This window comes from Callionymus lyra, chromosome 3 (assembly GCF_982586985.1).
Source record: "Callionymus lyra chromosome 3, fCalLyr1.hap1.1, whole genome shotgun sequence".
Lineage (NCBI taxonomy): Eukaryota > Metazoa > Chordata > Actinopteri > Syngnathiformes > Callionymidae > Callionymus > Callionymus lyra.
Window position 1 is genome coordinate 39,999,873 of NC_141820.1, and position 20,319 is coordinate 40,020,191.

Here is a 20,319-nt window from a genome sequence, read left to right on the forward strand (position 1 = left end):
TCAAAAATGCTAAATGATAAAATAATTAAAATTAAGGGGTACGGTGGCAAACTACCTTCATTACTGGAACTGTAATTAGAGACATAATATGGCGTCACAGTCTAAGACATGCTCACTAAGATACTCAAGGCATCTGCCTATAGTCAGGAGTGGTGTTATGTCATCAGGGTCAGGGTCATCCTAAGACTGAGATGAGAAGTTATGGCTGCTAAGAGCACCCAAGGGAATCATGGCCATGTTATTTATTTTTTTTTAACTTGTGGAAAAAAAGGTAGGAATGCCAGTACAATACCTTTTCCATCACTACCCCAGATCAATATAAAACGAGTTCAATAAGAAACGTAAACAACAGTTTAAAAGATAAACAATTCAGTTTTGTGAGTCTCACCTTTTATACACATGTTTCTGAAGGTGATATACGGTGTCCTTTTATTTTATATTTTTTTACACTTCATGGTTCTTTTCAGCATGCACTTAAGAACGCCAACAGAAGGCTCCACAAATACAGACTTCAAAACAGATTTTACTCACAGTAAAACATACGAAACATGAACAACCGGATCAAAAGCTGGAGGTCAAAGGACATCATGGAGCAACACAGCACTTAACTAGGATGACTGTCACAGGGAAGAGCAATGTACTCAACAGTAAGACACACATGTTCTGGTTTCAAAAAATAAACAGCTCTCCTTTTTGTTTCCTCTTTTTTTTCAAGTTACAACATCATCCTAGAAATACACGTAGAACAGTTCTCTTTGTGGATCCAAAGAATAAAGCAGCATGTGTACAACACAAGGAGGATTGTGGGTTGACAACAGCGAGCCAATAACAGTGCAGGTTTGCATGAATCGTGTCGTCTGCTAGTCGTCCCTCTCTGTCTCGCGCCTACATTCTCGACTCCTGCTGAAATCACAGTGTGGACCGGCTTGTTCTGCTTTTAGGGTGCTTATTGCAAATCCGATTTGATTGTTTGGGGATTGCTACTGTGCAGATGTAGCTATTCTAGAAGTCCCACTTTTTTGTCTTGATTAAATTCTGCTACACTTTTTGCTCCGACCCTCCACGTTAGCGTAAAGGTTTTGGAAGAATCAAGTCAGGCAGTTTTTAAGGGCGCATGAGGAAAAGTCTGGTAATACACTTTTGGTTTGTAACTGGTGGTGCACCAGGTGCACGGCAGAGACTTCTACAATGGCGTCTGCATCGCAGGAGGACTGGCTCCTTCACATTTGTGCTAGAATGATCTGGAAGAGTGAAAGACCATTCCATGGTGTGGACCTGGGGTGTGACGGTACACTAATGTTTTCGGTAAACAGAAGTAAAGCATTGTTTTGTTAGTTGTGTGGCTATTGTCCCCCGGAGCAACTGTAAAGTAGCACTTGCCTAGCTGAAGCTCATCACAACAACTCATTTAAATACTAAATCGTTTTGTAGCTTTTTAATGGGTTACAGAAGTGATGAGAAGTTTTTTGCATTTGTCATTTCCGTCGTTTCTTTGCTTGCAACACAATATTTGTCTTCACAAAAGGTATTTATAAGAAACGATTTGCCACAGGGCTTCATACTTAGTCTTAAATATTTCACATTAAAGATGTCATCTACCTTGTATAAACAAAAGACACCTTTGAACTTTATTTTAAGAACACAATTGTGTCTTTCTAAGTTAGCATTATGATTAACATTAAATTGGGTCCTTGCACAAAACCTTTAAACTTTTGCTTTACATTTAACAAATATTTGACTTAAACTAAATAATCTTAAACTTTTTATTTAGCTCATCCTAAACTTACGTACTTTCCATTTCCAGGTTTTTAAATTGTATCCTAAAATTGAAGCTGTTATGCAACCGGCTTCTTTTTTGTTTGGAAGACAAATTCCCTGTTAGGGTAAACATGTGCTTACAACAGCATGCTAACAATCGTCACTTTTTTATCAATCATATGTAATATTATATATAATAAATGTAAAATCTTTTAGAGTATTAGAGTAAACTAAAGGCTCAATAGCGTTCCAGAGGCTTCAATACATGGAGCAAGGCTGTTCCTTGTTATGTTTATGTTTTCTATTAAAACACTATTCATCTTTTACAGGAGTTAGACCGAATGTTTATAGTGTACCACCACACCTTAAGTCTCCACTGATCTGGCCTTTAAAAAATGCACTCTGGACATAAGCGTGCACACTTACTTACACAGTTGATCTACTCAAAAGTACCAAGAGAACTAAAAGCACAAGAATTCAATTCAGCACACTTTTCTCTCTATACTGTGTTTATACTGTTTCATATACGAATACACTTTCTTTTCAACACAAAGTGCCTCGATTGATACATCTTAATACACTTATTGCAAGGGCAGTGGGGTTACAGAAATGTGACTCGAGTGAAACTTAACAAGAGAATGTACCTGACTTGCAGTCAAAAAAGACAGATGTGTGAATGAAGCCGCCTTTTCCAGATATGCTGTGTTGTTGTATTTACAGGTGCAACATTTGTAAAGTACATAGTGTCTTGTAAAGGTTTCCTGTTTGGTCCAAAAACAGGAAAAGGGTAGGTAGACGCCTCCCAAAGTCCTTGCAGATCTTCTGTGAACTGGGCAGCTACCAGTTTTGGTTCAGTCTGTATTGTCCTTCAGGAGTAGACTTGTGGCTCCAAATTGTCGTCATTCAAACAGGAAATGAATTGTCTGAATACAAAATTCTAAAGGTGAGAAATACATCACCATCTTGACATTTTAAGTATGTGACAACAATCTAGCGTGCACAATCCAGAATGAGAGTCTTGCTACACAAGGTGATTCAATATTGTAAGCTATGAAGATGGAGATGCAATTCTGTTGGTACTCACTTATTCGACTTTTTTAGAGCTATGTGTGTAAAATGTGTCTTTCTGTAAGCCAGTTGCTAGGCAACCTTCTGCTCAGTGAAGACAAAGATGGGCGAGGCTCAACTGCAGCATGGAGAGGAAGCCGGTTCTCTCACACCTGTTGGTGCATAAAGATGGTTTGTAAGAATGAGATACAAAGTTAAGTGGTGGTAGTTACATTGAGGATAGGAAGTCTGGCTCAGTGTCTATTCTACTCACTTCCATCTCATTTTGTGGCTCCACTTATGTCATCTTCTTAGTATACATCTTGTTGATATTCGTAATTTGTTCTGACAACCTGCTACCCAGCAGTTATCTAGCATAGTTTGACGTTCTCGCACTTTTTTTCCTTCTGATATGGCGTTGTTTTAGGTTTGTGTGCTGAACGCTGAACGCTGGGAATCCTTATAGCGGCCCTGAAGGTCAAGCCAACCTTAAATCAATAACCCATCTTGCCATAGCTTAATTCTTTGTCTAATGCTGTACAGCTTCCTGTTCTCATGCAATTCACAGGTAAAAAGTTAGGAGTGCCAGTATTGAAACTTTATCTAACGTGAAAGGAGGGCAGAGAATACAATGAAAGGCTGCATATGGACTTCACATGTCTGTGAAGGACACTTTGTCATTGATAAATTGTTTTTCCTATGAGCATCAAAGTGTGTCTCCCACTAACTGACATATTTAAAAAAGCAGTGTTGCGGAGATAAATAGTGAGCTAGCTCCCAGTGTGTTGTGATAGCTGTTGGCTATTTGTTGTTGCATGACTGAGCAGTTTTCCTTAAATCTTTGCTTCCCTTCCTATCAATGAGTGATGAATGTGAAGTGAAGAATAACAACTTTGAGATGACAGTTTACACAACATGAAGCCAAATCTGCAATTTCCAGCCTACAGTTCAAACTAGCACCGCAATATTGAATCACCTCAGATTATTCAGTCCTTCCAGAATATCATGATGCAGTAAAAAATATATACTGAGTATTTTTAACTTGATTCATTTGATTTGATTGAAGCTAAACAAACAACAGTTGTGAGATCATGGAGGACTGGTTACATTGAAATCAGAAACAATGGTAACTGTTGTAGGAAAAGTGCTGCTGGCACGTTACCTGTCAGTTCCTGCTTTGATGCCATTAGGAAAGAACACTGCTCTCTGCTTGTGTGAAACCAGTAAACACCATCTCTCTGTAGTTCTCTGAGAGTAAACAACCAGACATACGAGAGCTTTGGTGGCAGAGAGAAGGGAACCACCCGCAGGCTCAAGTTTAAGCCCCAAACATGGCGAATTAAAGAACCGGGCTCCTCGCAGACAGGCGATGGGAACAGGATGATCCATGCACGATCATGAATGAGAGTCCTCAAAAAAAAAAGATCCTCTACAGCCTTAACTCTCAATAAGCTGTATGGAGTAGATGAAGCGAGCTGTGAATTATTCATTCTCTCAACATTCAAATAAGTCAGAGAGGACCACAATTTAATTAATTAAGTCTTAATACATGCATGTCACACTTAATCCAATAATTGCAGCAAAGTGTGCACATAGCTTTTGCAGTTCCTGGTGGTTTTGGAACTAAAAACGATAATGGTCAGTCTGGTGTATCCAATTTCACATAATTTAAAATTGCTTTAGGATAGATAGCATCGACTGGCTAACTGCTGACTTCACCAAACATTTTCATAATTTTTGTATTTTATAATTTTATCTATTCGGCAAATGGATATTGTGAATATTTGGCTTTGGAAATGTTAAAGAATGTTAAAAGTTTAACAACATAGGCAGTAGGTATTCATCCTGTATACCCTTCATTGAGTCAGAGAACAAGAAATGTAGCCAGGCTAAACTAGTAGATCACAGTTTGGTTAAAACAAATAGGAGTCTATTTTACACCAGATTGAATGACTAGTTAGCTAGTTAATAATGACACCACCTTCTTAAGAATTCAATTTTTAAATGAATGTTGAAAGAATAAGCAACTCAGGCATCAACATCTCTTGTAATGGAAGCACATTTTTGCTATTTATTAATTTTTACATAAATATACAATATCTAACATCCCTGATCTTCAATAACTTTATTCAGCAATGGCTGCTACCTCTGAAGCCACCCTTTTTATTGCAGATACGACAAGACCAATCTAGTGCAGGTGAAACACAAACCAATCACTGATGATTATACACATCAACCTTCCAGTGGCACTGCTAACTTTAGCTAAGGAGCTACCACAATTTCTAAGATTCTTAAAACCAACGACTGTTCTGTCGGTAGAAGGAAATGGTTTAAGGCCCACTGTTGAAGGCATCAGAGAATGGATGGGATTGGGGAACGTGAGCGTCTGAGTGGGCAGGGGGATCCGTACGGTGAGGTGACGGGCGACAACCTTAGGGCGTTACCAGTCATGCCCGATATGTTGCTTAAGCTCCTGGATTTCTCATAGTCTTCAGATGGAGGTGGGCGACACAGAGGTGGAGGTGGTGGTGGTGCAGGACATTAACACACACAGGCAGGCAGGCAGGCAACCGTCCCAGTCCGAGCCGGCCGAGGAGCCAAGACAGGAGACAGAAGTAAAACAGAGCAACAAATGGTGTCGTGAGAGCATGCACAACATCGTCCAGCAAACATAAAAACTCATACCTTAATGAAGCAGGTTGAGGTGCTCATTTAACTACCTTTCTTATTTGGGGGCTTATGGTTTGTGAAGAATTGATCAGTGAATGAGATTCCAAAGAAGTAATTGTATTGTTTTTGATTTTAAAAAAAAGTACAACCTACCTACAGCAGAAACCTCTCCGTAGCAAATAAGTTTGTGTTTTTTGTTACAATTTATCTAGTCATCAATCAACACTTCTAATGATAAGACATATTTGTTGACAAGCTGTTGATGCTAAACTATTTCACCTTTATTTTATGTGTAATCAAAAATAGTTTTTAATCCATCATCATCATCATTATATTCTGTACTTTGACTGATTTCAAATTTAAGTGAGATTTCCTCCCAAATACCATATGTCAAGTTAAAAGTCCCTAATACTGATTGTGACATTAAACAGTTGGGAAATTAATTATTTTTTTAATGAATATTCATGCTTTAAATTAGAAATGTTGGGGAATTCCAGGTGGCGAGTTAATGAGCTTTTTGATGATGATGTGTTTATAAATGAATGGTGTTAAATGTGAAAAAAGAAAATGCAAAAATGAATCAAGCGAGTATTTTGGTGAATGAATAATTTAGGTAAACTAGTTAATAATCGAGGAGAAGCAGCAGAGAGTTGCAAAGTACCACTCTTACAGTTTTTTTTACATCAAGTGAATGCAATGTGAGTTCAAACACTACCAAAAAGAAATACAAATTTGATGCAAACTGGCCGTATTTAGCAACCAGTCACATGAGTCATAATAACAGGCAAGCGAAAGCGGTCATATCCATTAATGTAGCATGCTAATTAGCTCTCAGAAACACTGGCAGAACACTGATGCAATGTGATGTTTAAATAAGAGGATTTTCCAATGCTTTTTTTAAGCTCCAAAAATTCAGTGAAGGATGATCACAGTTTAAAGATGATGGGTCTCATTTATGAAGCAGTAAATCAGTAGATTTGCACATAAAGGTCTGATCCTGTATACCTGTCTGACATACCGAAACGGAGAGATTTAAGTTCTCTGGAGCGTAGTTAGGTTGAGTTTAGGAAAACATTTTATTTTATTCTGTTAGTTGTGGAGTTTAGACAGAACGGTCAAAGCGCATGGATGTGACGGATGCTGTTAACTGTCCTAATATAACTATCCTATCAGACAATAAATATATAGGCAATCCAATTGGATCCCTAAAAGACAAATCCCTATATAACTCGACCAGCCGTGATTGCTGTTTAACTTCAAGCATGTAGTAGATGACGATTAGGCTGGTTCTGGAGCAAATATTTAATATCAAACTACTATACCACTATAGTTAATATGTGCTGGTTTTGATCTAAAATATCCACTGAAATTAGTTTGTATTTTATTTTATGTTTGTGTCTGTATGATGAGTCGTTTTCTGCATCATGTGAATCAGAAAAACAAATTAAATTCATAAAAATGATGATTGATGAATTTGTTAATATATTTGGATCCAGATCTTGCATAATTTTATTTAAGTTTTCTAAATTGTACCACTTTTCCTTCTGTAAAAAGTGTTTTAGGAGACAAATATATATTTCTAATGACATTTTAATTCTCTGCATGCTTCCTCTAGTGTATGCAGATGATACACTGGGATGTTTGATCAAAAGCTGATCATGGTTACTGACCCCGACGATCAAGACTCAGGGTCATGAATTTATTCAAACGTTTCCAGGCAACAATGAAGCATGAATAAATTGTGAGTGGAAATCACAGTTCTGAGTCAGAGAGCGTTTTGGAGAAGCAGAACTGCCAAAAAATGTTGAAATGTTTTTGTTATTGTAGCGAGAAGAAGCGTCCATTCAGAAGATACTTTACCTTTGCTGACTAGGATTGAACAAAAAGCCTGTCACTCTTCAGGGATTATGAGGTCCCAGTTGCTATAGATACGGATGAACCGATGAACATCTTGATCTTCAATACTTGTTTAAAGGATCTTAGTAAGGGATTACATCTACATTGTTAAACTGTTATGGTTGTTAATATGGACTGAATAATCTGACAACGGTTATGGAATAATCAATGGAGACGGTAACAGAGAACATACAAATTTGCATGACATAATTCCAAAGTTACCTGTTTTCCTTAACCCTCCATCTGTGGGGCAGTTGTAGTCACTTGCAGCAAGCAGAAAACACGTCCCAGCACTGTGTCGGTCTTGATCTCGAGTGCTGGACCTTCGCATTGGGACCCGTTCTTCAGGAGACATGGTCATATCGCTATCTCTACTGCAATCCGCTGACAAAACTGCAAACAAGAGTAAAGATCAACACACATTTAAAAAAAAATACCTTCCTGTATCTTAATCACAACAGTTCCTATGACTCCAGTTGGTTCATCCAACCTCAAAGTGATAGTTTACCCTCCCTAAAAAACACAAATCTTCTACTCACCCTCATGTCGATTTAGGGTTGGGATTTTTTTCACAGTAATCTGTTTCCTTTTTAGAGTTAAGGGCAATATTATGTGTGTATGTCCATTTGATTGTAGGAGTCTCAATTGTCGTAGTCTTTATATTTCTACAAATGACACACTTAAAATCATCCAAATACCTCGTTGGTGCTCGTCCTAACGTCCATATAGTATTAAAGCCTGAACATGAGGAATTGTTCAGATAAACTGAATAACTCTTTTAAGTTAAAATATAATGTTTTAAGTTTCTTTGTAGTGGAGGTTATGCATCTCACAGCAGCTACTTGACGTCTTTCCTTATTGAAACACATTGCAGGTGTCAGTGGACAGGGTTTTACAACGATGGCCTAGCAGTGTCTGCTGAAAAAAGTTTAAAAAATAGGCTTGTTTAATTTTTTTAATTAACATTTCTTATTTATTACAATTTTTGGAACTTGTAATTTTTACCCATAATTCTAAAAACAGAATTATTCTGAAATAATCCAAACCCTAAATCAACATGAGAGTGAGTAGAAAAGAAGTGAAACTTGAATTTTCAGTGAACTAACCCTTTAAGTGTAACATGTACTGGTGTACCAGATTTAACTTTCTCAAGATGTAATCGGGAAATAAATGAGAATGAATGCAGTCTTCTTTAGAGCAGTTAAACATGTAAGGTGATGCATCCGAATCCACATAGATAATTGTAGATAAATTAAATGTAAGACTGAATGGACAAATGTGGCTATGTTTTACATGGACCGTTTAAAGGGCAATTATGTGAAAACTCAACCCTCTTGACTTACTCACGTTTGAAAGTCTTCCTCTCAAAGATGCAGTAAGTCACTCATCATCTTTGTTTATACAACAAGTCCTTTAGAGGTGGTGTTACCAAAAAATGGTGCAAGCTACAAGTTTTAAATTGTTTTTGTTCAGGAAAGTTTTTGCTTTCAAATATTGAACATTCTCGTGTAAATTAAATATGAAACATGAGCACTAATGCTGCTGGGTTCTCAAAGGAAATGTGAGCATGTATTTTGAAACTCAAGCAACAGAGAGTTTGAGGATGGTACATTAAACTATATTAACCCTGTGTTTTACGACAGTTGAAATCCAAAATTTGTCCAGAGTTTTGCAAATATATTGCTGTCATTAACCACAAGCTCAGGGATATAACACAAGCACACAACAAACTACATATAGAGATGAACCAGGATTGTCCCAACCCAACATTCCCTCAAGCCGGACCAACACATACTTGCCAAAAAGGAAATATGTCCAGCACTAAAGGTCTAACAGCACATGGACATATCATCCATGATCAGCAGCTCTCATTGTAACACCAATTATGAAATTGCTGAATGTTTCTAGAGCTTATTTCCTGGAAGCCGTGTAAACTGGTTGCCAAAGTGGTAATGGGTGGAACATCTCTGCTAGTGCAAAATGAAACATAAATAAACAGACATCCCTTTAACATACAGAGATCAGATAGTTTTCATGAGTCAGAAAGACTAGAAATGCAGGATTGGGTCGTTAAGGTGGAGGAGGCATATTTGCTTTGATGGAAAATAACCAGTGGAGAATTACACATTTATCCGCAGCTTGTGTGTCAGATGAAACTTGAACAAAAAGCTCTTGTGTGAGCTCTTAAGAGTTCCTACCTGAGCTGTTGCGTTCGAGCCCCCTGCTCCCTTTGACATGGCACAGGTCTCCTTGGGTGCTGTTACAGGTTGTATGAAGGTCACCTTTGCAGTAGGTGGGTGAGCCCCCCTGTACCACCTGTGGGATGTGTTTCTTCCTCTTCTTGGGCAGCTTCTGCTTGGCCATAGCCAAGGAATAGTACATTCCAAAGTTATTGACGATAACCGGCACAGGCATGGCTATTGTTAGCACCCCCGCCAAGGCGCACAGAGCCCCCACCACCATGCCTGACCATGTCTCTGGGTACATGTCGCCATACCCCAGTGTAGTCATGGTCACCACTGCCCACCAGAAACCAATTGGGATGTTCTTGAACTTGGTATGGAGGCTTGCAGTCGGGTCATTGGGCTTAGCTCCGATTCGTTCAGCATAATAGATCATGGTGGCAAAAATTAACACTCCCAAAGCCAGGAAGATGATAAGAAGCAGGAATTCGTTGGTGCTGGCACGTAGCGTGTGACCCAAAACCCTCAGCCCTACAAAATGACGTGTTAGCTTGAAAATACGAAGGATACGAACAAAGCGCACCACCCTGAGGAAGCCCAACACATCCTTGGCAGCTTTTGAGGAAAGACCGCTCAACCCTACTTCCAAGTAGAAAGGTAATATCGCCACAAAGTCAATGATGTTGAGCAAGCTTTTAACAAATTCCAGCTTCACAGGGCAGAATGTCACCCGCACCAGGAACTCAATGGTGAACCAGAAGACACAAACGCCCTCCACGTATGTGAGCGCCGGGTCAGTTTCAATTTCGTACTGAGGTCCCGAGTCAGGGATGCTGCTGTTCCGTACCAGCTCAGTCTTGTTGATGATAGTGTTGAAAGCCTCGTGGGTCTCAAGGCAGAAGGTTGTGATGGAAACCAGGATGAAAAAGAGCGACATAAGGGCGATGAACTACAGAAGAGAAGAGAAGAAACAATGTGAGATATTTGAACCTTGAAGCCCATACTAAACATGCATGACATAATAAATTAAATTGTTCACTTCTGACAAAGGGAAGAAACTCAGACAAGATTAATTAACTTGCATCAATTTAAACCGACTCCAGAGAGATGGGCAATCTATTAGCCAGAGCATGGATAAACACTTGCAGAGCCTCATGTGGACACATTTCATGGGAATGCAAACAGTGTCAGATTTGATTTAGCTACTTGTAACAGCTGGCTGTTGTGATTGAAAGAATGGCTTAACAAATACATGCACTTAGAAACCAATGCAGGTATTTGTTCATTATTTACATTTGGGACTAATTAGTGGTGATGAATTTCAGCAGCAAGTTTTTGTGCTTCTTCACAAGGACAAGGTTCTGTAGATATGAAAACCCATTTGGTGGGTCATTTCGTTTTTTTCTTATATATTTTTGTCTAACAAATGTTGTTGATTATATGTTTATTTGATGATTTTATTTTCTTTAAAACTCTGATGTTGTTTTTGTTCTGTGTCCATGGTAGATATAGTCATGCTTCTGTAATTGTCGTTACTGCAAATTAGGAGTTTAAGTGGCTCCTAGGCCTAATGTGTTGTTCATGCTAGATTCAACTTTGACAACACCTATTAATCTAGAGGTTCATTGTTTCTGATAACAGGATGACTCCCTGCCGACTTGCAAGTTTCAGGTAAAAAAGCGGTGGTGGTGGGTCTAATGTCAGTAAAATTCCAAACTTCAGAGTACAGCAATAGTATGGGAACTTATTTACCTAACATGAGTTTTAAAAAAGCACAAAATAAAAGGATTAAGACTGATATAACTGGCAATGTAAGAACCATATTGAAGCTGAAACCAGGTTGCCACAAACATGTTATAGCTGCACATACATTAGCAGTACTGTTTGTTGCACTTGTTGCGTCTCTTTACCTACCTTTGTTGGTTTCATGTCATTGTTGTACTACAACACATTGTTGGTGGGGAGGTTCTTGTACTTTTGTCACAGTTATGTAATGTATGTTATTTGAATTTCGCAACAGCAAAAGATAAAAAGGATCCCATTCGTCAGCTTTAAATATATGTATTGTATGTTTTGTAAGGATTGCATACAGAGTCACTCTCGACTTTAAAGGTACTCTTAAGTCATTTAGCTTGTCAGGACTACCTTTTTTTGGTTCACATTTGCAACAACCACCTGTTAGATACTTTCACCTTCCTACAGAAGCTTTTGCCAAAAATAACAAACCTTGCTGTGAGATAACTGGAGCATGTTTTCACTCGCATGTATCCTACTACTGCATTCTTCACCGTCCACCCACGATCCATCCAACGCTGCACTCTGCCTACTGTTCAAGTTGCTTCACACGCTTCTACTGTTTTGTGATTGCATGAATCACATTCTCAAAAATACCAGTGCCACTATTTAGGTCACGCTGTTCATGGACTTCATTCTGGGACTTGAGTGTCGGCATGATCCCGTATCATGTATTATTCATGTATCTTTATAGTTCTGGTAGGTGAAGTAAAGGTCCTATTTTTTTAACACTTGTGGCTTCATTTTCATTCAATCATAAAATTCACTTTATGAAACTATATGTTGCCCTATTTGATATTTTAAAATTGATGTTAGAGAAGCCTGAGAAGCCAGTCAAGTCAGAAGTCTGTCCAAACTTAATGTCTAATAGACACTCAACTGCTAACAATATACTTTACATAGATTCAGAAGACTTCTCAGTGAATGCTTTTGATGAAATATAACCCACATAATACTGTAATACTGTTGGAATATGTATGTATATACAGGTAAATCTCCAAAAATTTGAATATCATGAAAAAGTTCAATATTTTTTGTTAATCATTTCAGAATGTGATACCCATATAATATATAGATTCATTACACATATAGTAAAACATTCCAAATGTTTATTCCCTGAAATTTTGATGATTGTGGCTTATAGATAATGAAAACCCAAAATGCAGTGTCTCAGAAAATTTGAATATTACATAATACCAATAAAAAATATATATATATTTTAAACAGAAATGTCAGGCTTCTAAAAAGTATGTTCATTTCCATGCACTCAATACTTGTTGGTTGGTCCTCCTTTTGCATGAATTACTGCATCAATGCGGCGTGGCATGGAAGTCATCAACGTGTGGCACTGCTCAGGTTTAATGGAAGCCCAGGATGCTTTGATAGCAGCCTTCAGGTCACCTGCATTGTTGGGTCTGGTGTCTCTCACCTCCCTTTTGACAATACCTCACAGATTCTCTTCAGATCAAGTGAGTTTGCTGGCCAATCAAGCACAGTAACACCATGGTCATCGAACCAGCTTTTGGTACCTTTGGCAGTTTGGGCAGGCGTAAGCCCTGCCCACTGAAACGCCGTTTTGGCTGAGAAGAAGTCTCGTCCAAGCAACCACGCCCACTCTGCTCTGATTAGTCACAAAACACGAGTTGCATTCAAGGACTCTAAATTTCAGATTCACCCCTAAAACTCCCATTTTGTACATTAAAAAAATTATAAAAATAAGATTTGCTGCCTAATGTACACATTACAAAAACACCTAAAGGCAGTAACTCTCACCATGTTAACATTAAAATTTATTTTGTTTCATGATTAACATGTAGGTACTTAACTGATTTAGAGTGACAGACTGACGTCAGACTGTTTAATTTAAGCTGTAGTCTCGTTTGGCGAGATTTCAGACGGTTCAGTTATTATTAAGTAATAACTTCAAAACAGAGCAATGTCATGATGAATGACCTACTGCATTTTGAAGAGGACGACTTCAACATTTACAACATTTGAATAAGTCAGGAGAGTTGGGTTTTCACATTAGGTGCCTTTAAAATATCCTTTTTTTTTTTCATTGGTCTTATGTAATATTCTAATTTTCTTTTGGTCACTTTTGGTTTTCATTATCTTCAAGTCACAATTGCCAAAATTTTAAGGAATAAATATTCGAAATGTATCACTCTATGTGTAATGAATCTATATAACATATGGGTTTGAGAAGTCTGAGAAGATGTACAGGTACATCTCAAAAAATTAGAATATCATGAAAAAGTTAAATATTTTTTGTAACTCATTTCAGAATGTCAAACCCATATGTTATACAGATTCATTACACATGGAGTGAAACATTTCGAACATTTATTCCTTAAAATTTTAAATATATATACAGGGTCACACTTGTCCAATAGTCCAATTGAAAAGTGTATTTGTGGAGGGAACTGATCCATTTGGAATTGTACGAAGAATATTTCCTGGAGGATGGTAGCTTGACTTGGAGGGGGAGATAATACCACTAAGAGCCTCTTGGTGATAAAATACATAATGTGAAGTTTATTTTCCATTGAGCTAAAATACACTAATATTTAATTATTTCCAGAATCACTTTAATTCACTTGTTAAATGCTAGAACATTATACAACAAAAAAAGACATTCATAATCACACAAAAGTGACAAAGTAAGTGATTTTCTTACTTGAAAACTGAATGTTTCCGAAGCCTATTGCCTGGAAACTGTGTAAACTGGTTGCCAAAGTGATAATGGGTGGAACATCTCGGCTGGTGATACAGCAGAAATCTCATTTGAGTTTACATGGCAGATGGCTACTACCCCTAATGTTGAAAATTTGCTCTGACACATCAGAGAGACAGATTACGAAGACTTGACTCTCTTTAGGTTCTAGAGCCGATATTCCCAAGGTTGGTACACACTCTGACCTTCTGTTTCTCTGGAATAAAAAAGAGTTAAATCACTTTAAGTGTCTGCAGCTTATTTCTTATAATGAAAGTATTAATTTGGTCAGTGGCAGTCTGGTTCAGTTGCATCTATTTCCTCAGAGAGAATTTAAAATGAACATGCTGACTGGTACTTTCAGGCTTGGAATTGTACGAAGAATTTTCTCTGGAGGATAGTAGCTTGACTTAGAGGTAAGATAAGATTTCTGGAATTCCAGCTCCTTTTGTATGGTGTCAGAAGGGGGCAGAGGACCCCCCTTTAAAATGTAAATACATCCAATTTCAAGTAAATTAAAACCATGTATAATACATAATACAAAATAATTCCAGAATTCCATTTCTTTTTGTTAATAATTGGGGATCACTGAGGGAGGCAGAAGACCTTGTTGAAAATGGTCTCTTAAATATACGTATCCATCTTTAACAACAACAGACCAAACAAACTTAAAGGTGTTAACTTCCAACATCAATTTAGGAAACTCAAATCAATACATTAGTTTCCCTTTAAATAAATGTTCAAGTTCATTCCATCAGTTTGTGATAGCATCAGGGCGACCACGACTGCGTCCTCTGTCTGCCGGATAATAACTTCACGTCTCTAGTGCGATATTGAACATTGAAGGTGCACAGTTGGTCTGTAAACGCTGAATCATCTGTTAGCTAGCGCACGTACACACAGGTTCTTGTGGTTTTTAAATTGTGGGTGAAGTGGTCGATACAACATTTCTTTTAAAGAGTCCCATGATACAGTGAAGCAGATTAAACTTTTTTAAGAATTACCACTCTAACCCATTAATAACCCTCAGGTGATGTATGCTGTAAATAGACAGACCAACAGAAAGATAGATTCCTTTATCCAGATGGGAGTAAGCCGATGAAGGAGATGAACATTGGCATCTTCTACACAAACTGCAAGAGGTCTTGTGCGTGTTGAACTTGAGGCCTGAGACGTTTAAGGACCAGCAGTTCAAGTGTCTTCATCAGCTGTGAAGTCACTTGGTCTTGTGTCCAGTGATGGTTTTAACACTATCTCAGACCTCTGTTATTTGTTCTCCATCCTGTAGGTGTCCTTTGCCTCCCTCTAGCATCGCTTCACCTCCTGCTGTGTTGATCTCATGGCATCTCTGTCCCTGCTCCTGAAAGCCTCCTTCTTCCTGTTAAGGACTTCCTTGACCTCCTTTGTTACTCACGGTTTATTAATAGGGTTATACCTAGTTCAGTTTTTCTCAAGTGAAGAAATCACTTACTTCTTCTACTTTCACCTGTATTTACTCAGGAAGTCAATGAGATGGTGATGGAATATTCCCCCACTTATGTCACACATAAACACTGCTATCTTTTTGTCAGAACTGAGGTGGTGGCTAGAAAAAAACTGATTTTTGAATCGAACAAAAATGTTAAAATTAAGTATATGTCCATTACACAAAAATATACCAAACATCTTTTGAACAAATAATTGATTGATTGATTCATTCATTATTACATATGTAAGATGTATGCAACATGTACTTTGTGTATGGCAGAACAATTTAATATATTTCTCAGATATAGAGTTAAGAACAAGATGAGACTGAAATAGACAATGAACTACAACAAAGAACTTAATTGCCCAGATGGTGGAGAGGAGAGACAGTGTTGGGTGAAGGTTGTTGGAGATGGAGATAGCAGGCAAATATAACAATAATAGTAGATACCATGCTAACTAGGTTCAATGATTTGGCAATGAGGACAATCAGCCTGTTCTACGTGACTTCCTTCTGCCTTTGTTCAGGGGATTTGTGGTAAAAATGTCAGATCAAACAAAATATTCCCGCTGGAACTGCTAGGCTGCCATTTTTTTATGGGGAATGGTGAGATTATTTGATTGACAGGAAGATTCAGAAATAAATTGTTTTGTCCATCTTGCTGTAATAAATGTTTCATGTAGATTTAATATGACCATCATCAGTGCTAGAGTCAGCTATTGGCTAAAAACAGAGCGACCTTAAAAGGTTGGCTGTGTTTTTATCCATACACCACTTGGCAAAGCAACATTGTGGATGGGAAAAACCTTTTACTGACACACTCCCGCTCTCACCTCTACTCGGAGTTAGAGCCGACACACAAACAGACACTGCTCTGCTGGCCGTCTCTTCCACTTGCATGCTCCACCAATCAGAGAAATTGCAGCGTTAGCCTCCTTGGTAGCGCCACCATCTGTTTGACACTGTCGATGGACGGAAGACTTGGCTACGGACGACTGTCACCCGTTATGTCATATATCATGAAAGAGAACCACAATGGTCCAGGTACAGAGACCAAATGATATTGTGAAATCAAACTTTTTTTTAATTAAAAATGTTTTCTAATTGACAGTTTTGACATTTCATTTAATTTGTTTTATTATTTTCAACATTTTACACAGATACCATAACCTTTTCCTCCTTTTTAAAACACTAAAATAAAATACATGTGATGTTTCTAAACCTTTTTTAGATTATCAAAAGTAGATGATGTATCGTTTTCAGTCCACAGTGAACATGAGAGCCACAGTTTTCACCTGATGACATTTTTAAGACACTTTGTATCTTTTTTATGATTGCTTATCTTAAACCACCACAACATGACAGATATCTGAAAGACAACAACCCTAACAGTCTACCCTGAGCTTCTCTGTCTAGTATCCCAAAGATTCCGATCTCCTTTCTCCTGCTGGAAGCAGAGAATCTGGAGGGGAAATCCCTGCTGCCAGGTGCCTGTTACTCTTTATAAGCAAATCTTTCTACCCTTACACAAACAGGCCACACTGATCAACCGCCTGCCACTTCCTGCTGCAGTCTTTGTGCTTTCATATGATCTGTGGACCAAAGGTCATGGGGCATGGTTTATTTAGCATTCGTTGACAAAAATAGCTGATGACTGTCTGGTTTGATGGCCAATAAGCAGCTGACTCATGGACAAATCTGTGGACAACAGGGTTGTAACAACGTGTACTAAGCTTAACATTGTGGCATCTTGTCAGGGTGTCTTCAGGATAGTGAGTGGGGGTCCTTGGGCAGACACAATTTTCAGTTGACCTGTAAACACCTCGTTCTAGAAATGCGATATTTGGCTGCTCCCTCTTCACACTTACTTTGGATGACTGAACATTAGGGCATTGTCAGAGCTTCGGATGATATATACTGGTGCTAAAATAACTTCAAGTACTTACTACTAGATGTAAGATATAAATACTATATATATAAAAAATTACCATTGTCCAAAATTGTAACATCTTTGACTGTACAATGTTCCATCAGGGTTAAATTGTGTCAGACGGAGTGCGCCACAGGCAAGTTCAAGTGTAGAGAGAGAAAGAGAGCAAGAAACCCACCTGGAGTTACCATGTTATTTTGAGAGCCTTTGCTCTGCTTCTAGAACCAAGACTTGGTTCTAATTTAAATTTATCAACCATGTCTCAAATCGCTCTATTTTAAATATATATAACTTTTGACTAAACCGAGTGTTTATTTATATTTACACTGATATGACCACATAATGTCAATGTTTAGAAAAAAGATTTGAAAAAAGAGTTTCATTCAAGAAAATAAAACCAAAACTAAAATGAAGCACTAACATTGTTGTTGTTACTAGAGTGTGGTTGCTTTTATGATAACTTGAAATAGTGACACTATTTAAATTTACATGTGAAGCATCGTCTTAAGAATTCATAATCTTAAACTCACCATCATGCCATCCACTCTAAAACTCTTGAGATAAAAAATAAAGAAAATCTTCAGTGTCTGCATGAGAAACTAACAATGAAAGATGAGCCACTAACAGAGCACAGGTTTAACGTGGGACTGACACTGTGGTTACACGTAGCTTCTTCTGTCTTATTTGCCACCTGAACGCCTCGTAGACTCTCGGAGAGATTTGATGAAAGCTGCACGCACCCACTCAAACACATATTATTAATAGTCCTGTACTCCCGGGGGCAGCCCACATCAACCGGCATTTACACGTCATTGTGAAACCTGCACGAAAATCATCACCGATCCGCGATCGCACGTTTCATTACAGGTGAAGAGATCATTATCTGCAGAGAGGGTGTGAAGCTCATTTGGTGTGGGCACAACGGTAAAGAGGAAAGAGAAGGAGCGGTAAGCATATAAACACAAGCGCCACCGGTTTGCTTTCAATGGGTCTTAATCACACTCAGTTCTAGTTAAGAATAACATCCTCCTCTTTTATGAATGGTCAGACAGTTTCCCACAGTGGGATGGTCAAAGGCCTACAAGGTAAAGATCTAGTGCCAGAAGTCTCGACCCGAATACGTCTGGCGTTAAATCATCCATCTATAGTTATGACTGCATTTGACTAATCAAGGACTTCAGCTCCTCTTTGGTGTACTCTCATTCCAATCATTACAATTTTATCAATGCAATCGATCAATCAATTACTGCATGTAGTGTGGGACTGGGTAGCGAGCACACTCACATAGTCTTAGTTGTAACAGGTTGCTATCTTGTCTTATAATGAAAACACTAAAATTGTCACTGTGCATTAATGGGTTAGACCTAGAGTGTAATTTCTTAAAAAAGCTAAAACTGCTTCACTGTATCATGGGACTTATATATATCTGGTGAAAGTGCTGTTTACCTCCAGGACATTGATAATAAAAAGGAAATGATGTTGCTCTGGGGTGTCAAACTGGTCCAGAGAAGAGCCGAGACGGTGCAGGTTTTTGTTCCAAACAGTCAAGCACAAATGAGTTAACGAATCAGGTTAAACAAGCAGCACCAGACTGAAAACACGGACATATATACTTAGACGCCGCATCGACTGCTGCCGCCCACTGGAGCGATGTGTACACAGGGCGGCCATCTTGGTACAGTGCCACTTGCTCCTACAGTGCATTACGTCTATAGAGGAATGATGTGTTTACACTATAAAAGTGATCATGAATCGTCAAGCTTTTTTCAGGTGTTTTTTTTTTCAAACCTCAGACCAGATAGACAGACATTATATATATATGTATATTATTATAAAAAACATTTTGAATATGATGAATTTGATAGATGAAACAAATACGGAACAAACCGTTTGAAAATCGGTCCAGAATTCAGCGAATAATTGTATTTTATGATAGAGAAGTACCTCCTTCCCTGCAGTTGTTAATGGCTGCTGCCTCTGATGACACTGTACCAAGAAGGCTGTGTCTATTATATATGTCTATGACTGAACATTACAGTCTTCAGTCACCTGATTTTAATGAGTTTTTGACTTACTTTGAAAACTAATGTTTAACTTATGTTTTGAAGTTATAAGTACCCTAACTCTCAGTATAATGTAAGCGTGTTTAAAACAAACCAATGTTACAGTTCCCCTTGCTTCCTATTTCATTTTGATAGCGCCCTTCCTGATCTGAGCAGCACAATCAGCACCTGAGAGCAATCTCCCCTGACTGCACCCTGCTGTGCTTGAGAGGCACTGATACCTGTTTAGAGTGCCAGAGCGTCATCTCCAGTGCCTTGTTCGTAGTCTTTCTCTGTACTCGTGAGAATAACTCTGAGAGGAATCGTTTTTTTACCTTATCTGCCTTTTTTTTTTTTGCTACAACGCTGGAGTATTTTTGTTACCTTGTTCCTCTCCGTCACAATTTTTTTTTATTGTAATTGCTCATGTTTTGTTCTTTCCCCATGTTTGTGTCAGTATTGTGGACTTTTTGTAGATTGGACTTCTCGTAGTTTGGAAATGCTTTTTTCTTCTAGTTTTTATTGTTCTGATTTTTTTATTGTCTGATTTTCGTATGCTCTTTTTAACATTATCCCTTTGCTCAGTTCTCCCCAGATAGACCATTTCCTTCCTCAGCACTTGGGTTTACTACCTTGTTTTAAGTCTTCACAAGCAAAAAAAGGAGTAAAACTTTGGTGTATTGTTTTCATATTCAGAAATTAACATTTTAAACTAGGATCTGTGATTTGTATCTGTGTATTTAAAATTCCCTTTCCACACCTGAACCTGCCTGACAAAGCTTTATTCTACAAGACCATTGTATTTGTTTTTGTAGTTT

At 38.1% G+C, this 20,319-nt stretch overlaps 1 protein-coding gene across 3 annotated transcripts in view; it reads right to left on the minus strand.

The window, feature by feature from the left end:
* Window positions 1-403: 403 nt before the first annotated feature.
* Window positions 404-20,319, minus strand: part of kcnc2 (potassium voltage-gated channel, Shaw-related subfamily, member 2) — a 52,298-nt gene continuing 32,382 nt past the window's right edge. Inside the window, exons 2-5 of one of the 3 annotated variants that reach the window (XM_087787975.1) lie at window positions 9,570-10,503; window positions 7,594-7,764; window positions 7,336-7,397; window positions 5,167-5,294 (exon numbers count right to left, since the gene is read on the minus strand). In XM_087787975.1, the coding sequence (XP_087644101.1) occupies window positions 7,381-7,397; window positions 7,594-7,764; window positions 9,570-10,503 (1,122 nt within the window). In that variant the 3' untranslated portion in view covers window positions 5,167-5,294; window positions 7,336-7,380. Of the gene's footprint in view, window positions 5,295-7,335; window positions 7,398-7,593; window positions 7,765-9,569; window positions 10,504-20,319 lie in introns of all 3 variants that reach the window. The other 2 variants (XM_087787974.1, XM_087787973.1) reach the window with 2 other exon arrangements.